Source organism: Lipotes vexillifer, unplaced genomic scaffold, assembly GCF_000442215.2.
Source record: "Lipotes vexillifer unplaced genomic scaffold, Lipotes_vexillifer_v1.1 scaffold34, whole genome shotgun sequence".
Classification (NCBI taxonomy): domain Eukaryota; kingdom Metazoa; phylum Chordata; class Mammalia; order Artiodactyla; family Lipotidae; genus Lipotes; species Lipotes vexillifer.
The window spans coordinates 827891-850371 of record NW_006776832.1 but is presented as its reverse complement, the minus strand read 5'-3'; the positions used below and the strand labels follow the sequence as shown (position 1 = coordinate 850371).

Sequence of the window (22481 nt, the reverse complement as noted above, 5' to 3'; positions counted from 1 at the left end):
TTATAAGACTTAAAACGTACATAAGCACTGGCAATGAAGTCATTTCTTCCGAGTGCAAGACCATATACCATTTTCCCCTTGTTCTCTGTGTGGCTGGATTGTGGCACCAGTGGCTCAGTGAGTTTCTGTGATGGAAGGGGTTAAAGTCTGTGGGATAGAAGTGTGAGGCAATTTGCCATTAACCGCTGACCTAATCTAACAGAAAGAATTGAGAGGTTTGTCTTTTTTGGAAAACACTAAGGCTCTTCCAAGTAACCAGCAGTGTGACTTGACCACACTGCTCACTAGCGGGGGTTTGGACGGCCACCATGTCTGTCTGCTGGCTGCGTCCACAACTGTGGGATCTCTCTCCAGGCAGCTCACCATGGCTTATGTCATCTTCGCTCAGCCGGTCCAACGCTTTTTCCATCTGCTAAAATATGGAGCACGGTTGCTGCTTTTACCCTTTCTCCAAAGAGAGAGAGAAGGCAGATGAGTTTGTTGCTTTTCATTTAAAAATCATACGTTAATTGGCATTTGTAAAAACTGTTCAGCTAAGCATGTTTAGTGTAATCAGTCAGCACTGAATTTCTTAAAAGGCAAAAATGGGTACAGAGCAGAGATTTTACACCAGTGTGTTAGAAGCTTGATAGATGTTTCCATAATGAAATGGTGCTTCAACCAGGACCTCTTTTCATCAGCGGTGACCTAAAAAGTATTGTTTGCAATGTTACATCATGTACTAACGAGGATAATTAATTTAGTAACATGATAATTCCTCCCGCATATAGGAAGGACTGATGCGCATGCATAATTATTAAACCTAAATTTCCTCTTGTCTTTCTAAATTTTTACTAAGATATTTGCTAATGAGGTTGGGAGTTTAGACAATGATCAGATCATTGCCTTGTGTTTTGCACATCTGGGGGGATAGTAGCGGCTGATGTATTCCTAAATTAAAGGTATTCCTGCTAAAACCATTTCTTGGTTGCCTTTAGAGCATGCTAAAAAAAAAATCCAGGAGAATCTCCCTCAAAGGTATACTGTTTTTTATGTGTTTTTCCTTTTGCCATTCATGAGATTTTTTTAAAATAAAATGACTTCTTTTATTACTATTTTAAAGGTCTCTGGGGAACAAGCCTCATGGAGGAAAGCAGCGCTGACCGAGAGAAACACCTGAAAAGTGTTTTACGGGAACTGGCCACATATCTCCTTTTTCTCATAGTCTTGTGCATCTGTAAGTAGAACATTTTCTTCCACTAGAGGAAAAGTTTTGAAAATATTTGACCTGTCAAAATCATGATCAAGAGGAACTGTAGATGCACCAGTAACGGTTAATTCAGAAGTTCTCTGCTCTGTTATCAATTCCAGTTTACAATTTGGTAAAGCTCTCCTCTCTCCTCCGGTAAACACTGATCAAAATGCGGCATTATTTGATTGGCCAGTTTGTTGTCAGCTGTGACCATTTCCACTATGAGATGCACAGGGCGACCTGCCAGACACCAAGTAACCAAGTAAAATGATTTTTGTATTAGATTCTTAACAATAATTACAGCATCACTATTATTACATCAATTAATGTAAAGTGTAACAGGAATTATTTTCCAAGTTTAACTTTCAGAAAATACAAATAATGTCACCTAATATTGCTTTTATGTCTATTTATATTTAAAGTCCCCTTTTTATGGATTCGGATGTGTTGTGTGGATGCCTACATTCTAACTAATCATTTCTTCCAAATCTTCAATCATTGTAGATTTTTACTCCATAGGAAACTTACTGCAGGCTCATCTCTTTCTGTTTTCTTTTTCCTTTCTTCTTTCAATACATTCCTGCAATGTCTGGGAGGGGAGGGATGCCTTAGCCAGAAACAAGTCTTAGAAACCGTTTGCCTCCGAGTCCAGAAGGTCACGGGCAAAAGACTTATCCTCTGAATCAAAGGATATTGGTTGATGCAGTTCTGTCGTGTCCTCTCTAAAGCCCTTTATGAGAACAGACAGGAAGCAGATTTATGACCACCAGGACCTCTTAGCATATTCCTCAGGGAAAGGAGTTTGTTCTTACAGTGTACACTTAGAAATGCTTAAAAACCAACATCAGCCGTGGAAAGAGTTCCCTTCTTTGTAAATGGAGTCATGATTTAATCAATACTTGAATAATGCCATTCTTATTACATTAAAATTGACCACCTTGAATTTAATTGACTAAGTGCTAAAAGCTTCCTTTAAAAATGTTTTTTGTTTACTAGATTTATAAGAAGATGTGTAAGTTGAACATAAAAGATTAAGGAAACATTTAAGCTTTTGATATTTATAATTTTAAGAAATTGGACTATTGATTTATTTAATATCCCCACACTGGTTTTTACTAATACTAGTAAGCTCTTAATGAGACTCAAACAGGGCATGACTTCTCACATTTTCTGAGAATTTGACTATCCAAGTGGGAACTTAAGAAAAAGAAAAAAAAAAAGAAGTTATTTAAACTAAAAAGTATATATGTATGAACAACATTCGTGTTTTTGCTTTTTTCTTCGTAATTTTCTGAACTTTTCTGTTGTTTGTTTAGGAAGGAGTCTCTCTCATTACTTTAAAAGCATGTTATCTAAGAAATGCTGAAAACCTAGAAATGATCTATTCAGTACATTAAAAGTTATTAAGCAAGAGATGTGATATTTTGTAACTTTTATGTTCTGAGCTGTTAGAACTTAGAGTAAATGCTGAAGTGAAGTTTGCTTCCAGCGTAGAAATGGTGCTTAAATATTAAACTTCAGTGGCCTTAAATTTTAACAGGTAGATTAGAATCATTATTATTACTAATTATTTTCGAGCATGACACATACATTCATACACAGATTTTATGCAAAATATAGGTGCTCCTATAAGTCTAATATTTCATTGTTCCCCAAAATTGCCTAAACATCAGAATCACCAAGAGAATTTCTTTTATAATTGTAGTTTGGCTGGATCTACTAAATCAAAGCCTTCCAGATATGGCCCAGAGAAGTGAATTTTCAGATGCACTGACCAGCTTTGGGAACTAGTCCAGATAAATAAACTGAATAGCTAGAGTTTTAGGAAACAAGCTTGTCATATAACTAACTAGTGTTTTCTTGTTTATTTTAGAATTTTTATGCTTTTTGTTCTTTTTCACACTAATCACATTTTTGCTTCTTATATCAGCTACCTTTTTTGCATAGGCAAAGTTTGGTTTTTCAAAATATTGTAGAATCTCTGGGTAAGAAGGAATCTTGGCAGTCATGGATCAAACCTCCACTGAATGCTAAAACTCCCCCCTGCAACATCCTTCCCAAAAGGTCAGTCATCCTGCCTCCAGTTGGGCAAGAGTTCCAGGTTAAGGGACTGACTCCTTTGAAATAGTTCATTTTATTTTTCTATGGCTGTGTTAGAAAGTTCTTCCTTATGCAAAACCAAAGTCTGTCCTCATCTAACTTCCCGTCTTAGTTCTACTCTAAGCCAGCCTAATACCCGGGACCTTTCCCATGTCTCTCCTCCAGTTTAGCGTGTCAGAAGTTTGGAGACAGACGTTCAGTCTCCTCCAGGTCTTCTCTAGGTTAAACCTTGCCAGTTCCCTTAGCTGTTGATCATGTGATTGGAGACATGCCTTTGAACAACCCACCTGATAGAAACTCCCTCCAGTTTATCAGAGTCCCCCCCTTTTTATAAGGGGGTGCATTTATTGTCACTGTTCCAAATGTACCAAAAAAATGAGAAAATAACCCCCAACTCAATTCCCCTCACCTCCACAGCATTCTTCCCAGCACAAATAATTTTTCCCCAAACTACAAACATAAACTGGTTCTGATATTCTCATAAATATCAGTGCACCTAAGCTGCGTCTTTATTCCCGTCTTGCGCCTAGGTTCTTCATGACCATTTTTGTTTGTTTTGTTTTGTTTTAGATTCCATATATATGTGTTAGCATACAGTATTTGTCTTTCTCTTTCTGACTTACTTTACTCTGTATGACAGTCTCTAGGTCCATCCACCTCACTACAAATAACTCAATTTCGTTTCTTTTTATGGCTCAGTAATATTCCATTGTATATATGTGCCACATCTTCTTTATCCCCTCATCTGTCAATGGACACTTAGGTTGCTTCCATCTCCTGGCTGTTGAAAATAGAGCTGCAGTGAACATTTTGGTCCATGACTCTTTTTGAATTCACGTGCAGTCTTAAGTTCACAGGCTACAGTCCATGGGAAGTAACTACTAAAGACCAACAATGTCTGGAAAGCTCTCTGTCCTTTTCAGTACTGGACAAAAACTACAATAGTGGGCTTCCCTGGTGGTGCAGTGGTTGGGAGTCCGCCTGCCGATGCAGAGGACGCGGGTTCGTGACCTGGTCCAGGAGGATCCCACGTGCCGCGGAGCGGCTGGGCCCGTGAGCCATGGCCGCTGGGCCTGCGCGTCCGGAGCCTGTGCTCCGCAACGGGAGGGGCCGCAGCGGTGAGAGGCCCGCGTACCGCAAAAAAAAAACAAACAAAAAAACCTACAATAACACGAAATGCATATTCATATATAAATATTACTTTAAACATGGCCTTTACTCCACGTGCATAGCTTTCTCTTTATTTCTTCGTGGTAACTTCTATGTAAATATTACATGCTCTTCTCTCTTGTTTTAAAAAAAAATTACACTACTTAATACAGGCAGGCATTCACAAAAGCACTTGTGTTGACAACCTCTATCCCTCAAAGATTTCCATCACAACTTGTTACTTACCTTTGAATTTTAACCAAAACTGCATTAAAATATTTGGGAGTGTTAATAATTTTAATTCACCTCTCTGGTTTATTCTGCAGCCTCACTCTGCCTCCTGAAAGGCCCTCACCCAGGTCACCAGGGACTTCTTAATTGCCAAATCTTATGGGCTCCTTTTAGCCTTTCTCTTTCATTTGGTCCCAAATGAGACATTTGGCATTCTACAAACTTCCCTCTTTGGCTTCTGTGACTCCCTCTCTTCCTGTATCCCTCCTTACTCTATTCACTTTCTTCATTTTGTTTCTTTCTGAAATGTGTTTAGACAGACGATTCTCTGTGACTGGGTCTTTGCCTTTCTCTTCAAGGGATCTCTCCTGCAGCTTCAGCTGGTCCTGTACACTGGCGCTCCCACGTTCCTCTCGACCTCTCATGGACCACGAATCTTGTGCCAGCTTTTACTGGACCTCTCCACCGGTGCCTCTCAGGGGCATCCTTAACATTGCTCAACCTGGACTCATCCTGTCCATCCAAACATGCTTTGCTCACGTTCTCTATCTGGGTTACTATTAACATCACCCCCATGAATGCCTCTCCCCAAACCTGGGCATCATCCCAGATGCTTTCTCTCACTCTTCTCGTGGGATCATTCCACATACTTCTTCTGTAGTGCCTCTCAAATCTGTCTTCTTTCCTAGATTGCTGTTGTCCCTCTTTTTAACCTTTATTATCTCTCTCCTGGATTATTCATTTATTGATTCAGTGGACTGTTTAGCAATTTAATTAAGAACATATATAGCCCTGGCCTTAGATGTGGTAAGTGATGAGAAAGGAGACAGCTGGGGAAGAGGATTCCCCGACAGAGAAGGCCTCTCTGAGGCCTGAAGCAAGAATGGGAGCCAGTCAGTTGAAGAGGGGACTGTGTGAGTGAATGTTCTGAGGCAGGAAAGAGCTCAGAACATTCCAGAAGCTGAGGGAAGATAGTGATTGGAGAGAGTGCTATCAGATAAGGTCAGGGGTCAGACCCTACAGGCCCGGTAGGCTTTGGTAAGGGGAAGCCAGGGTTTTAAGTAGGGGGTGGTAAGATTTATTTAAATTTTAAGATGATGGCTCTGAATGCCATTGGAGCACAGACTGGATGGGACCCAATGTCTGGACTTTAGGACTCGCAGGCACTGGCTCCGGACTGCTGTCTCTGAAACCAGATTAAATCAGGTAACTCTTTCCATTGAACATGCTATAATCACCTCACCTTCGAGATAACGTTTGAAATCTTTACGTGATAGACTAGTCTTTCACTGTATGATCTTTGCTTCCTTCTTCCGACCTGTGAATATCTGGTACTTCTTACGAGTCTCAGAAAGGCCTTGGACTATGCTGTCCCTTTCCTGTCAGTCTGTTTAGTTCTTCCACATCCTTCAAGGTCAGCTCAAGAGCCACATCTACGGAGAGGCCTTTATCAACCAGCCCCCTCCCATAGTATGTGCCCCTCACGCTGGATTGTCAGACACGTTCACGCACTTGTCTCCCTCAGTGCAGGGGCAGGGGAGGGGGGCAGCGAGGGTTGCTGGTAGGCACATCTCAGAGATGGCACATAGATGTTCTCCCTAAATGTCGGCGACTTGGCCCATTTTCACTTTCTCTCGTGTTCACTCATACTTCTTTTCGTTCAGAAACAGAACTTTCCTTAATATGACAACCGAAACAATGCAAGCCTCAATTTTCTTTGGTTTCTGAATAGCACTTTGCCTTGATGTAGCACTTTTTAGTTCGTAGAATCCCTTCAGATAATCTGTTCCTATCTTATCTCCACCGTGTCCCTGTGAGGATACCATACAACACAGAGCTCGCAGAGCAGTCAGGGTTCCTGTTCAACATGATGGCGTCACTCTGTGACAGATGACCTAGAATACTGGGACCAAGGCACCTTGGTCCTACTGTCTTTGTATCTGGTATATTTATTATTTGTGCTGCAGCTTTGATTTCCTCTTTGGCTGGCCCAAGAGTTACTAACAGGAGAAAATTTTTAATTTCTGAATGGTTCCGTTTTATCTATCCTTGTTCATCCTTTTAACATAATTTTCTGCATTTGTGGTTTAAAAACTATTGTTTGGTTAGTTTGGGGGGCTCTTTTGGGACGGGGTTGTTTGTTTTGGAGGTTTTTGTTTTGTTTTTTTTGGCTTTAAACAGCAAAAATTTATTCTCTCACAGTTCTGGAGGATAGACGTCTGAAATCAGGGTGGCTGCAGGGCCGTGCTCCCTCTGAAACCTGTAGGGCATCCTTCCTCGCCTCCTCCTCACTTGTGGTAGTTTACCTGCAACCTCTGGTACCCTTGGCCTGTAGTGGTATCATTCCAGTCCTCCATCCTCACTGGGCATTCTCCCTGTGTCCGTCTTTCTTCACGTGGCCATCTCCTTATAAGGACACCTGCCTGGTTGATTTTTAATTTTAGGGATTTACTGGTGTTGTCTTTGTGGCCCAGAATATGATTAATTTTCTTACATCTTCCATGGATATTTGAAAAAGAATGTGAGTGATCTCTTTTGATACAGTATAAAGTTTGATAGCTATATAATACACTAAGTCGTATGTTCTATTATAAAACCCCTAAAGTCCCGAGGTCAATGTTATCTTCTTTCTCTGTCAAAGATGGAGAGAGATAAATTTGTTTCTAACTCTAACTGCTATTGTGGTTTTGGTAATTCTCCTTCTATTACTAGAAGACGTTGCTTTATATATCTTGATATTGTTCTTCAATACATAAAAGTTCATTATGGTTATATCATTGTGTAAAGTATCATTTATCAATAAAAGATCTTTTTCTTTAACTCAGAACTCACCTTATAATCTCCTTTGTCAGATGATTGCAGTACCACTTAACACCTTTTATATATCTAAGATATACCTTCTCATTCCTTTATTTTTAACTTCATTTTGAATGGGTCTCATAAAAATTCTAAAGATACATCTTTAAATTTTTTAACCAATATTTAAGACCATCATCTAGTAAGTTTAAGCTCTTTACATTTCATGCTTTTGTCAAATTTCTGCCATCTTATTTTTTCCTCTCTTTTACACTTTCTTGTTATTTTTCATTTCTCTTCTTCTTTCTGTTACATGGGAAATTTTTTCTTTGCTTTTTATTCCACTGATCTGGAGTTTGTACAGTGCAGTCCCCTTTATATAGTTTTTAGTATTTAAGCCTATATTTTTTCAGCCATATTAAGAATAAAATGGTGTCTATAGCCTATTTTTAAATGAGACCATGTTTTAAGACAGCTTTAGTTAGTTTACATGCTGATTAGTTGGTGATGCTGTGATATTGTTTTTTATTCTGGCTTATTTCATGGAAAATCGAATCTGAGAGTTGAGACAAGGACTAAATAGCAGGAAAAAAATATATGCACATAGGATATATGTGTCCTTTACCTTATATTTTTAAAATATTTTCCCCTCCTTTCTGATCCTCGTTTATGGTTATTTCATGGTGTAACTTTCTTCTTTACAATTCAGTTCATTTAAAGAGTGTATGTTACCTTCCAAGTGGGCTTTGCCCATCAGGGACTGAAAGGAGAAATGATGTAACAGTCTTATATTTCTATTGCTTTTAACAGTATGCAAAATCTGTGTTCACATAACATTTCTCCCAGTGAACTACACAAAAGCCTTAGATGTTATTATTCCCATTTTCTAGATAGTGAAACTCAGGGTCAGAAAAATTAAATACTTGTCCGAGATCCCAAGATACCGAGACCCACAATCATGAACACGGAGGCTGACTTAAGGGTGAAGGAAATCTTAAACTCAAACCCAAATCGTTCTGATTTCAAATCCCGGGGGCTCCTTTAGCTACAGCCTAGCTGGACTCATGATGCAGCTGACCCCTGGAGTGTGTGGAGCTGTCACTTGAAGATATCACTCGGACCAGCCCACTGCCTGGCACAAGGGAGGGACGGAGTTAAACGTTAGCTGACTGGTGTTAGAATCATCATCCCCTTCAACACTAGGTGGCACTGTTTCTCTGGATGTCCAGCAGGTGGCACTGCACAGCCAAGAGGATGTGTCCCTTCCCTTTCAGTGAAGCTCTTAAATTCCATACAGGTCCTGAGAATTTCAAAAGCAATCAATATTAAAAGTACAGGACAGTAAGGGAGATGCATTTTTAAATCAGTGGGTAAAATACATACATATTGCATATTTGTAAATCAAAAAATTTAAATAATTTCTCATAATTCTTTTTCAACAACCAAAAACACCGCACAGGTAAAAAAATCTAAGAGTGATCTACATTAATCAGCCAATCCAAAGAATATTCTAATTTCAAATTAATTCCAAAAATCAATGTAATAATCATTTAGTCGGCTTTGGGGAGCCTTCACGACTCCTCTTTAGCATGGTATCAGCTTTGGATCTGAAGAAGGCCTTTGCAGAGCACATCGTACCTTGTCCACCCCTCTGTGGGAGCTGGTAGGCAGTGCTCCCCCTGGGGACACCGTGAGCTCCTCTTCTTGAGGACAGAGATCACATCTTTTTTTTTTTTTTTTTTTTTTTTTTTTTTGCGGTCCGCGGGCCTCTCACTGTTGTGGCCTCTCCCGTCGCGGAGCACCGGCTCCGGACGTGCAGGCTCAGCGGCCATGGCTCACGGGCCCAGCCGCTCCGCGGCACGTGGGATCTTCCCGGACCGGGGCACGAACCCGTGTCCCCTGCATCGGCAGGCAGACTCCCAGCCACTGCGCCACCAGGGAAGCCCCAGAGATCACATCTTGCGCATCTTCATGTCCAACACCTTGTCCCATCAATGGATTAAAAGTCCAAACCCTGAACTCCAGTCCAATGCAGTCTTAAGAGGTGACAGGTCTTGTAACACTGGAAGAGGAGTGTTCTTGTCCTAATTAGTGGGTCATAGGATGATAGGTGATGGAACCTAACTGTGAGGACTGGAAGAGGTCCCTTCCCCTCTAGATGCGGCACACGAGCCACGTGGTTGTGTGTGTTTGTTGCTTCACTGACTGACTGCTCGAGATGGACTCTCAGACTCACTTGTGTTTGGATAACTATTATCCACTCCTCTCTTTTAATCTTAATTATCTATGATGCTTGGGTAGGGAAGGGGGCTAGGTGAAGGAAAGATGTAATCCCCAAATCACTTAATATGAGGTTTTAAAATGCATTTTATGCTGCCTGAAGATTATTACAGAATCAGCTAAGTATTCATTGCTTGCTGGGTGTTGAGAACAGTGGTCGAAAGACCTATAAAAGGAAGTATTTCCTTCCTCTTGAAGTGTTTTGTCATCTAATTGTAGGTATCAAAGCGTATGATACCTGCAATCATTAGAGTTCGGCATAAGACAGCACTCAAAGTGCTGAAAGTTTCAATAGATAATGTTGTAGCGATCTGGTTAAGGAGGAAGAACCACCATTATTGGACATTTAAGTGTCAGCCACTGTATTGGATAATTTTTAGTTTTGGTTGTTTTTTTTTTTAAGAAATGCTGTTCTGCCTCTTCTTTCCCTTTATTTATTTATTTATTTTTAATTTTGGCTGTGCTGGGTCTTTGTTGCGGTGTGTGGGCTCTGCTTTGTGGCACACGGGCTCTCTAGTCGTGGCACACAGGTTCCGGAGCACGCGGGCTCAGTAGTTGCAGTGTGCGGGCTTCATTGCCCCGCGGCATGTGGGATCTTAGTTCCCCGACCAGAGTTCGAACCTGCATCCCCTGCGTTGGAAGGCGGATTCTTAACCACTGAAACCACCAGGGAAGTCCCATTTAGTTATATATATTTTTTAAGCACCAAAAACTCCCATGAGATAGCTAATTACTCCTTACAGAAGAGGCAACTAAAGCTTAGAAAGTCTGAGCAACTTGTACAGCTCATACAGCAAGTAAGAGGCATGACCCAGACTCAAAGCCTGATCTCCTGTGGCCTGCTGAGCCTGTACCTGATCTCCCCACCTTTCTCCAGGACCATTCAGAATGGGCTGGTAAGATCAGCAGGTCTTCACATCAGGGGTGTGGCTTGAGTTTAGAGTGTGCCACACAAGAGCTGGTAGGTGGGTGGGAGGCAGCTGCGTCTGTTAGCCAGCATCCCAGAAGGAAAGAGATGGGAGACTCACAGCGGCAATTGTGGGAGTTCAATGAAAGGACCGTTTACAGAGGTGTGGCGGCAGGGTTATAGGAGCCAACGAGGGGACCTGAGGCTCTTGGGCAAGGTTTCCACCTCCGGGCCTGGAGGGACAAGGGCAGGGAATGGCGTGGTGTGAACCTGGTGTGGCTGGGGGAGAAGAGATGCCCCCAGCAGCGGTGGCCAGCAGGGTCCCCAGCAAACTGCACCCAGGCAGTGAGGGCGTGGGAGCAGGGAGAACAAACCCATCTCTCTCTCTCCTCGGGCTGCCAGGTCTCCTGTGTGGCCTCCTGTGAGCTGAATGCACCGGAAACAAGAAGGCAGGGGAGTCCAGTCAGTCTGCGGCCGTCAGCCTCAGGGTGCAGAGCAGGGCACACGAGAATGGGGAGTTGATGTGGGGACAAGACGAGAGCGGGCTGCCCACGCCGTCGTAGGCAGAGGGGGCAGCAGGCGCACAGCCGGAGGATGTGGGGCTCGGCGTGGCATCTGCTGGGGCGTAGCGCTCTCGGGCAGGGAGGGTGCTCCGGGAGGTGGTGGGAGGCGAAGTCGAAGGGCGTCTTGGAGGTCCCAAGTGGCAAGGAGGGGGCACCTGATCTTAATCCGGTGCTCAGTGGTAAGCCAGGTTTGTTTCATGGAAGCCAGTGTTAATTCATTTCTTGTATAAGCCAGAGAGCTGGGCAGGGATCCTGGAACGACGACGCAGGGAAGGAAGGCGGGATGGCTGTCTGCCCGTCCGCTGGGATCGTGTGAGTGCATGTGCAGGGTCCCTGGCAGAGTTCATTTGGCCCTTTCTGTCTTCCAGTGACCTATGGGATGATGAGCTCCAGTGTGTACTACTATACCCGGATCATGTCCCAGCTCTTCCTGGACACCCCGGTGTCCAAAACGGAGAAAACTAACTTTAAAACTCTTTCTTCAATGGAAGACTTCTGGAAGGTATTTGCAAATGACCTCTTGCTCTTGAAAATCGTTCATTCGGCTTCGTAAATTCAGTTCAGGCCCACAAGGGCAGGATTTCATTGTGTTGTCTTGTTTCGTTTTTTGTTTTTGTCTCTTTGCTGGTGTTGGAATGTACCCCAGAACAGTGCCTGATCCAAGGCAGGCACGTTCTTTCAAAGATCTCTAATGTAAAATTCAACCCAGCCCTCCGCAGATTGTCACAGATTCCAACATTAGAATTAGAGGATAAGCAATGAGGGATACCATAGGAAAAATACTAGACTGATCTGGAAGATGTGTTCAGAATCTAAGAGAATGGGGAAGGAAATTGGAAAGGAAATGATTACTTCCTTCTGGGGAAATACTTGCTAAAATTCTTAGTAAACCCTGGGGTCAGAGCTATTGATTTTAAAGATAGAGGAACTGGGTCACAAGAACCTAAGTATACTAAATAATGCCTAATACTTGACATCCAAAACCACACTTGTATAATATGAATCTTTTCCACCTCAAGGGGGGCAAATCACTCCATCTCTATTGATTGTCTGATAAGGATAAGACACTGAGAAATGGCTGGGTCTGTCTTTCCTATAGGCAAACTAATGAGAGACTTCTCACATATATACAGTTCTGTGATAATGAATGCCACACTCTAAAAATGGAGGGCAAGAGGGGGGGTGAGAAGTTAGAGAGTTCATTCACCCTGTGACAAAATAATCCAGACAATTAAAAGATCCATCAGATAGCAGACTGGTTTTCAAAACTGTCATCTTTTCCTCTCCAGTGATTGTGAACCATGATTACGTGGGATGCTGTTTTAATAAGGGAAAGTGGAATTGATCATGGTTATGGATTCGTTGCAAACTGCACCCTCTCCCCAGCCTTTAGTCCTGGAGTAAAAATCAAGAGTCGCCATGTATGAAGTGCCCATTCTGTGCCAGGTGTAGCCACCATACAAAAGATAGGTATTACAGATGCTCGAGGCCTCACAGCTAGCAAGGAAATGACAGAGCAGGGTCTAGTCTCTCTGACAACAAAACCCACCCTTGTCCCTCTACCCTGTTCACAGAGCTGCCAAAGTGTTGGTCACACAAACATCCCAGGAAGGAGTACGGCAGCCTCTGAGCTGAGAGTTTTTCAAAAATGGTGCCTTTGCTTTCAGTTTGCAGAAGGTGCTTTGTTGGATGGGCTCTACTGGAAGATGCAACCCAGCAACAGAACCGAAGGCGACGACCGAAGCTTCATCTACTACGAGAACCTACTCTTAGGGGTACCACGTATACGGCAACTCAGAGTCAGAAATGGATCCTGTTCCATCCCCCTGGACTTGAGAGATGAGATTAAAGAGTGCTATGATGTCTACTCTGTCAGCAGTGAAGACAGGGCTCCATTTGGTCCGAGAAATGGAACCGCGTAAGTGTCTGTGGCTCGGGGCCCTGGGCTGTCACAGACATTCATTCATTTGTTCTCTAACCCCTTCACCGAGGAGAAGATGCCTTCAATGCTTGTGTTTAAGGCCGTGGCCAAACTTTGGTTTCTCAAGTTTTCTGTACTTTTTACCCCCTTTCAGCTTCTGCATACTTACTTTTCAGAAGGCTAAATTGCTGACCATATCCCCACAGGAAAGAAGGTACCTTCACCTTCAGAGGTTTCTTTTAAGGTGCCTGGATGCTATTTTTATAAATCCAGTAATGTGGTTCACTAGGTTGTTACTAGGAAGTTTTTTGGTACAGAAATTCTTTTGTATTAGCTCTTAGAAATAAATTTGTGTTCACACTACAGTTACTTAAAATGTATCATAAGCTCATGAGGCAGTTATTCCGTCTGGTTTAAAACCTGTCCTCCTCAAATGTGTGTTTTTGATTTTGAGTACGTGTCTGCATTGTGTGTATTTGCAGGGATTTTGGGTGCTCTTTGTGAACCATACTTAAAACATCCTGTGTATTAAGGGAGGACAGTCCTTATTTCTAGAATTATTACAAAAAGTGAGAAGAGTTCTCAGGTTGTCCCAAGGTGGACATCTTGGGGCACGGGCCCTGGGTGAGTCACTGTGGATAGAAGTGTCTTCTAAGTTTCACTAAACTAATTCTTTCAGTTCATCTAGATCCCTTTCTTGAGAACTGAGACACCAGAATCCAGATTAGTTAATATGCAATGAGGAGGAACACCTTTTCCATAACCAGATTCTTCGTCTGTCGTCCAGTACACACCCTCTTTAGTACCTGGACCCATAAGGAACAAACTTACTAAACATCCGAAGATTTAGAGTAAAAAGACTGAGTCTCAAAAGACATGTTTTCCAGGTTGTGATAGTGATTTTGCTCACTAATGCTCCTTTTTCCAGTTCCTGCAAAGCATAAGTTTGCACTTGAACTGTGGTACCTTGTCTAATATTTTATCTCGTGCCATTGGTAAGAGAGATTCATGCAGCCTCTGTTCCATGCTAGATGCTATCTAAGAAGTGAATTCATGCATTATCTCATCTACTTTTCACAGAACAACTCTGAAATAGGTATCAGCTCCATTTTATAGATGAAAAAACATCACCGCTAGTAAATGGAACCAGCTTGACTCCAAAACCCATGTTTCTTTTACGACGCCACATTGCTTCTTCCATATTAATTACATTGCTAGAGTGGCTGCCTGCTGCCCTCAGCTCCCCGTCAGAATTCAGGCTTCTTGAGGGCAGGGACTCTGTTTTGTTCGCGGCTGTATTTCCAAAGCTTTGAACAGTGCCCGGAACATCCAAGACCCTTACAAGTGATTTTCACTACAGGGTGGGCTACTGAAGGGATCCTTCTTGTGTGTATTTAAACCACCTCGGCCCTCCCTTGTCCTTCCCACCTCACTGCTCTAGTTCAGGCCTCATTGGTTCTTGCAAGGACAGCTGACTCAGCTGTGTCAGGGTCCCTGGGACCAGCCTCACTGAGTTCAGCGGTTCTCTGGAAGGGCTCCCAGGATTCAGCATATATTCATGGCTGAGCTTTACTACAGTGAAAGGAAATATGCAAAAGCAGCGGAAGGGACAGGCTCATGGGGCAAAGTCTGGAGGGAACCAGGTGCCAGGTTGTAAAGGTCCTCTCCCAGTGGAGCCACACAAGACATGCGTCTTCCTCCAGTAACGAGTTGTGACAACATGTAGGAAGCATTGTCTGTCCGAGAAGCTCGGCAGAGACTTGGTGCCTCCCATGTGTTACTGGGTGCTGGTTACATAAGCAGGCTCTGCCCAGCACATCCCCAAATCTCAGACTCGCAGAAGGGAAGCAGGCGTGGGCATGAGCCACCTTGTTTGTACAGAAGCCTAAGCACTGTGAGCCTCTCCTTCTGGTCAGAGGAAGTTTTATATCAGTGCAGGGAGCCGTTTGTCATTGAAATTCCAGATGCCAGCCGAGTCCAAGCTGGACGCTTTAAGGAAAGGCGGTCTCGGGCCCGCTGTATTAACCCTTCTCCACACACGCGCCCTCTCTTTCCTCACCACTCCAGGCTTCCCCGCGGCCACCAGAGTAACCCCGTTCTGTGCCTGCCAGAGACCTTCCCTTCGGTGACCCCTTCACACCTCCCCCCTCACCATCTGACCAGAGTCCACCTTTCAGCCTTCTCTCCTTCATCATGTGGGAGCCAAACCGAACTACTGGCGGATGCCTTGTACCTCTCTGGCCCCGCCTGGCTCGGGCTTAAAAACACCCTCCCCATCCACCTGCCTAAGTCTGAATCCTGCTTACCTTTCACAGCCTAGGTTCAACGTGGCTTCTTCCAAAGCCTTCTCTGGTTCACCTTTCCCGTCATCGCTGAACCTCCAAAGAAGGCTAGCTTCCCTCTGATTGGCCCGAGCAATTTTTCTATGATTCTTTTTTGGTTCTTCTTATCACCTACCTTGTATTTTCGGTGTTTAATCACAACTTTTCTCTCCCCACTTATTATAAATTTGGGAGAGAAAGGATCTTAGTTCATCTTTCTATCCTCATTAATACCAAAGACGCATCTGGTTCCTGAGAGCCCTGTAAATGTTTGTGGATTAAGCTCCCAAATGCTGTGTGGAGTCTTATTTAGTTGAGCTGCTGATGGTGGCACCTGATGAACTTGTACCTCTTTTGGCTGCAATTTTTGGGGGGCCTAGAGTCAGCTAGTCCCTAAGTAAGTCACCCTGAAAGGCAACCGTATAAACTGAGGGCTAATAGCACAGGCCTCTGAAGGCAGACTGTCCTGGGGTGGGTTCCTGACTCTACCTTCAAAAGATTTGAGACTGAGTTGACCTCACTAAGCCTCAGGGCCCTTATTCCTAAAATGGGCTTAATAGCTATATGAGAATGATGTAAGGAAACACAAAGCACCACCATGGCAAGCACATCACCCAGCTTGATGAGACTTGCAGTTATTTGTTACATACTCTGTCTTACCAGGAACCAGTTGTCTTTGTAGTTGCCCCAAGTGTTCCACTGATTTTTACCTGTTTGTTTTGTCTTTGAATTAGTTGGATCTACACAAGTGAAAAAGACTTGAATGGGAGTAGCCACTGGGGAATGATTGCAACTTATAGTGGAGCTGGCTATTACCTGGATTTGTCAAGAACAAGAGAGGAAACAGCCGCTCAGATTGCTAACCTCAAGAAAAATGTCTGGCTGGACCGAGGAACCCGGGCAACTTTTATTGACTTTTCAGTGTACAATGCCAACATTAATCTGTTCTGTGTGATCAGGTGTGTATAAAGGGTGCTCATGCCTCCCGCTTCTGTGTATTTGTATATACGTCCTAGTCTGGAGTTAGACCAGAAAATCATTGCCTGCAGTTGGCTAAATGAGAGTTTCAAGGATCAGAGCTGACAGCAAGGAGGGGTGAAAACCAAAAAGCTTACTGGGATAAGGGTTTTTGGAGGAAGGGAGTTAGGATCTGGGGATATTATGAGTTAGGAAGAACCTCAAGTCTGGTCCAAGTTCATCCCAAGGCTGGAACCTTCCCAGATAAAGCACCGTGTTTTGCTGACATCTATCCTTTCCCATCACGAGGATGATCATTGCTCCATGCTCTGCTACCAAGGCCCCCAGGCATCCTATCTTGACTCATTTCCCTGAGTTTCCCATTCTCCGATGATGCGCGTGTGATTGGAACACGAGCACAGTAGTCAGGGGCTACGCCTGTGCTCAGTAGGATGCCCCGGTACCTGCTTACACTCAAGAATTACCAAAGGCACATAAAGTTCCTTCTGCAGATTCTGTGATGTTTGTCATCATGACCATTCTGGTGACAGTGAGGAAACTGACAAACATTCCACTGGCTTGTCTGGGACCTCTTGTTCATTCATTCATTCAGCAAACATTTATTGGGCACTTAATATGTGCCAGGCACTGTTCAAGGCTCTTGGGATGCATCAGTGGACAGAATAAAGATCTCTGCCCTTGTAGAGCTCACATTCAACCAGGAGGAGATATTAGATGATAAACAATAAGCAAAGGAAACAGATTAATTAGATAGCATGTTAGAAGGTGATATGTGCTATAAAAAACGTAGAACAAGGCAAGGGGGATCCAGGATTCACCCGCTTTAATCCTCCTGGTGAATATGGCAGCAACATCCAGACGTTGCTGACATGAATTACTTGCACATATATTTACCCACCAAATAAGAAGGCTACATTCTCATAATAGCCTTATTCTGTGATTATTTTTGAGGCCAAACTCAACTGTGCTTTACATAGCCAGTTGGACTTTCCCAGTCTTTATATCTAATAACTTGTGCAGAAAACAATATCACATTAAATCAAGTAATAGTTATCACTAGAAATGAATGAAAATCTATTGCAATTATTGTTGAACTTCTCTTAATGATTCCAGTGAGCACAGAAAGAGGATACACGCAGGCGGGCAACTCTGACTGACATTTAAGGAAATACCTATTTATAGAAGGTATAAATGAGTATGTCTCCCACTTCCCCCCCCCATACTTTAAGAGTGAATATTGTCAAGGCGGTTGCTTCATTTCTCTACATTGTTGTCTCAATTTCTGGAGGGGTTGACGATGCAGGACCAGGACAGGCAGAGAGAGATGACTCAGCACACAGAGGCCACTTCCTGCCCTTGTGAGTTCACACTGAGGCTGCCACAAGGCTCTTTGTCTCAGTATTGCCCTCCTGAGTTTCTGGTTCTCACCCCTACACTCCAGCGTATTGAATAGGAAGAAAACAGGAGGTTGACAGTGCCAGGGAAGGAAGATGTTTCACATGTCTTTGACCAATTCTCATTTGCTATAGTCCTTGCCTATACTTGATTATTGCTCATGCTTGAGCCCTAGATACTTAGGTTCTAGGAGTGGCCACCTGTTCTGTCCATCCTGTAACGGGAGAGATGGTTACACCTGATCGCTGACTGGAGATCTTTTAAAAGCCTTCAAGTTAAGGATCTAGAGAGTCTGTTTCTAGTGTGAAGGGAAATTGTACCATTAAGTGAATCGTTTAACCTTCTCAGTGTGACACCTACAAAGGGGAATTTGGCAAGAAGCATCTTCACTTCTGTTATTAGAAAGCACTAAAGATCAGTGCCATCACTGTGAACGTAAAAGCATATGTCAGTGTTGCAGACAGTCAGACATTTACTGGGCACCAATTCACTATAAGGCTCTGAGAAGTTCAGATAGCAAAATGGTCCCCGTAGGCAAATTATTTGATGCTGGTTAGGTGTCACCAAAGGCATGAATGAGAAACTCATTCCCTGTCTTTATATGTATATGAAAGAGAGATCCTGCTTCTCAACCAGGCCATACATGTCTTGACTGATGACATATATTTCTTATGTTCTTTATTACCCAGTTGAAGGACTTGCATTTAATCAAAGTCCTATAAAGTCTTGTTTGTTGATTAACTTCTACATTTAAAAATAAGTGTATAGCATTTTGAGTGGTCTAGATACCAGAAGCGTAAATGGGAGAGTGAGGACGAATAATGTCTTTGGTCTGGGAGGCCTTGGGAAGTCTTGTTCTTTTTGTAACACAAAATTCTACAAGGATGGAGTTACCGGCTGTGATAAAAACATTTTGCCACTAGTTTGGAGTGACTTGAGGTCTCAGTTTTATTTAGAGCAGGGACAGAATAGACGATGTTTTTTCCTGGCTGCATCCATGTGTTGTTACTGTTGATGTTGTTAATCGTTTTAACTGTTCTTATTGCAATGCAGGTTATTGGTCGAATTCCCAGCAACAGGCGGTGTGATTCCATCTTGGCAGTTTCAGCCTGTAAAGCTGATCCGATATGTCACAACTTTCGATTTCTTCCTGGCAGCCTGTGAAATTATTTTTTGTTTCTTTATCCTTTACTATGTGGTGGAAGAGATACTGGAAATTCGCATTCACAAGCTGCACTATTTCAGGAGTTTCTGGAATTGTCTGGATGTTGTGATCATTGTGGTAGGTTTGAGAACAACACCAGATCCCCTACTCCGTTATAAAAATGTGTTAGAGTCTTTGCTCCCCTCAGTGTTGTGCGTCCTGACCTTCCTGAAGGAGAATCTAAAGTTCTCTATAATATCAACGTCACTGTTACTAACTTTCTCATTTTGCATGAGTGACCCTTCTGCATATGGAAGTGGAGAGGCATTTACAATAAGCTCTCACTTGGCCACACTAATAACAAGAATGGGTTAGTAATTCGTATTTGGCTTTGGCATGCCATACGAGATGTGGGAAGAAAACAATTTTGTTTATTCTGCTTTGGCTAATGATATTTTTCTTCAACTACAGCAAGAATCAGTTTATATCTTTCTGCACACGTGTAAAGTTACGGCATAAAGAAACATCCAGGAAATTTTGGAGGTGGCAGAGAAAACCTCCCTGCAGTTTCAAATGTCGTGCAAATAGTCCACAGTGTACAAAATGTAAATGATGGCCATCAGCGTTTTCTGTAGGAGGTGCAAGAAACCATAAGGCAGAGTTATGATTGAGTTAAGACTGTGACCGCTTGTGGAGGCCTTGCCTGCCCGTGACTCTCTTACAAATTCCAACACTTGTTCAAGACGGTTTCTCTTCAGCATCATCTTAATCACTTCCTTCCAGAGGCCTTAGTGTAAGATGTATTTTTGCAAGCTTTTCTCCCTTCAGCAATAACACATCATCTTCTGCTAGTCTGTTACACATTAGAGCATATAACAACATGCTTAATGGTTACGTGCTTAAAAGTCCATCCTTTCCACTGTGCAGCGACAGAGCTGCCCCTCTGAAATCTTAGTCAGTGATGCGTTATCCTGTTAGCGTTCTCTCTCCTATTATCCTGCTTCTTAACCAGTATTGTTCCTCCCCAACCAAAAGTTCATTTGGCTTTGTGAAGCATTTACATCAAGTCATTATCAAATCATCACTAGAGTTAGTTGGTAAAATACAGAAAGTATGTTACTTAATGTATTTTAATATGCTATTAAATATAGAAAAAGTGTTATTCATATGTAAGTAAAAGGACACTTAAGACATAAACAAGCTATATGTGTGTATTGCATGGCAATAATGGTATTAATAGGCGCAGTAATAACAATAATTGCTAACATTTAGAAGCTGTCTGTGCCAGGCACAATTCCTCGTGCTTTTCCTCTACGGCAGTTCATTTAGTCCTCACGATAACCCTCTTAGCCACTGTGCCACCGCCCTCACGCCACATACATGTGTACTTCAGAAATAACTTTTACATAAAATACACATTCCTATAGGATACAGCATGGAACCCATCTGATCCTGAGGCCGTTAGAAGTGCATCCCTTCTTTCACGATGGCTGTGTAACATCACAGAATTCCTGTAGCTAAACTCTTGATTCCCAAATTCTCAACATATTAATAATGAACAGAATTACAAAAGAATTTCCGTACTTAAGGAGGCAGGAAAGGTGATGATATGGGAAACAATTTTTCAAAATATTTCTGTACTGCACGATGGCAGAGTGCAGTTCATATACACTGAAAATCATTCTGGAAAACAATTATTATTTGGAGCCCTAAGGATGCAAACTCTGCTTTTTTAGTTTACATGGATACATTTATGTTTCTGTCATTGAGAATAATGGTAAAAAAGTGGGTGTGATATTATGCTAATTAATGTTTTGTTTTGTTTTTAGCCAAAAACCTTCAATGTGAGCAAAGGACTAGTCAGCGGCATTCAACTTTTTGATTATGTACACATATCAATGAAATGCCACACCCTAGTGTATTTTTATCTATAAAGTGTGTGTATGTGGTGGTATAATAAGTACATTTGTAAAAACATACATAGCATAAGATTTGAAATATTTGGATAAAAATAAATACAAGTAGAATTCTAACACTTTCTTATCACCTGCCTAGAAGTTTTAATGTTTTCATCTCACACCCCAGTGAATTGCCTCGTACCCACCTTGGAGACCACTGGAAAAATAGCTGATGACATCATGGAAGTTGAGGCTAGTTTCTTGGCTCAGCAGCTGCAGAATTTTGCAAGTGTTTCTTTGAAAACTTGCTTCCCTGTGCTCTTATTTTTTTTAACTCTTAGTGCTGACACGACAACAGTTCAGGCAGTGTGCTTTTATGAGAACAAGGAACGGCTACTGGAATCCTACTTCTCCTTTGAAACCTCCTCTGACCCTTTAGAAATAGGGCATGCTTTCCGTGAAGCTTATGCCAAAGGAAGAAAGTTCTTTTGTAGATGAGAGATGAGAATCTCAAAGAAAACCCAGAGCCACGTAACGACCCAAATGCCCACCAAACCTCTTTCCTCTCTTCTCTCGCATTCTCTATTTTGAAGGAAGAGGCTCAGGAAATTTAGTGTATTTCTATGGCATTGTATAAATGACCACATATTCCATATTTTTATAAACATTTGCCCTGGGCAGAGCAAAAGCAAAGGGTACCTAGTGAGAGTTGGTAAAGGGTTATTTTTAGATTCAGTCAGTCAGCCCTTTTTTCTGAGTGAAGTCCATGCAGAAGAACACTTATCAGGGTATTCCAGAGAGTTCAAAGGAAGTATTCCTACCACCAGTGCAAAAATACTAGACTAAGTCTGGGAATCCTTCACAGGGAAGACAGGGGAGGTGGTGAGGTTGGCTTTTGCAGCCATGGCTGGCAGACAGGCAGGTCCTGACTCTGATAATCACCAGACAGGCATCTCAGGAAGGGCTGATGCAGTGGTCCTTGGCTATCATCCGTGAGAAGAGGGAGATGGACAGCAGAGGTCACGGCACCTGCCTTAGCCCCCATGCCGTGGATTCGGGGTCCATGTGGGGGCCCGGTGGTTATGGCTGACCCCTAGCACTTTACACAAATACACGTTAATCCAGTGGTGATGGGTGCAAGGTGGGCCCAGTGTTCCCCTCGGATTTTTATAGGCCAGGACCACAGCAGATGTGAAGAGTTGTATGGTCATGAGTTAAAGGACAGAAGCAAGCAAGCAGGGAACCCTTGGCTCACATGTACCCACTGCGAGCCTTGTCGAGCCGTCTGTGCCCTTCGTTCCCGCCATCTAAGACCAAGCTCATTCTTCCCTGTCACGAGCGCTCCTTTGAGCGTGTCTTGTTTCACCCTTCCCCTGTGTGGTGTGATGCCAGCTTCTTAGAAGGCTTTTGTACTCTTTGTCTTTGGCTGTTTATCTGCTCTTGAACCAGAGTATAAGCTTCTCGAGGACGAGGTTTGTACTTTTCACTTGTATTTGTTCCTCTTGACCCTTCGCACGGTGCTGTGTACACAGATATCCACCATGTGTTTGTTGAATAAAGGAGAGAA

At 42.8% G+C, this 22481-nt stretch overlaps 1 protein-coding gene across 1 annotated transcript in view; it reads left to right on the top strand.

The window, feature by feature from the left end:
* The window catches only part of PKD2 (polycystin 2, transient receptor potential cation channel), a 48056-nt gene that overhangs the window by 6904 nt on the left and 18671 nt on the right, over positions 1-22481 (top strand). The window contains 5 exon segments of the mRNA XM_007450680.1: positions 1103-1216; positions 11626-11759; positions 12925-13175; positions 16234-16458; positions 18926-19154. Coding sequence (XP_007450742.1) covers positions 1103-1216; positions 11626-11759; positions 12925-13175; positions 16234-16458; positions 18926-19154 — 953 coding nt within the window.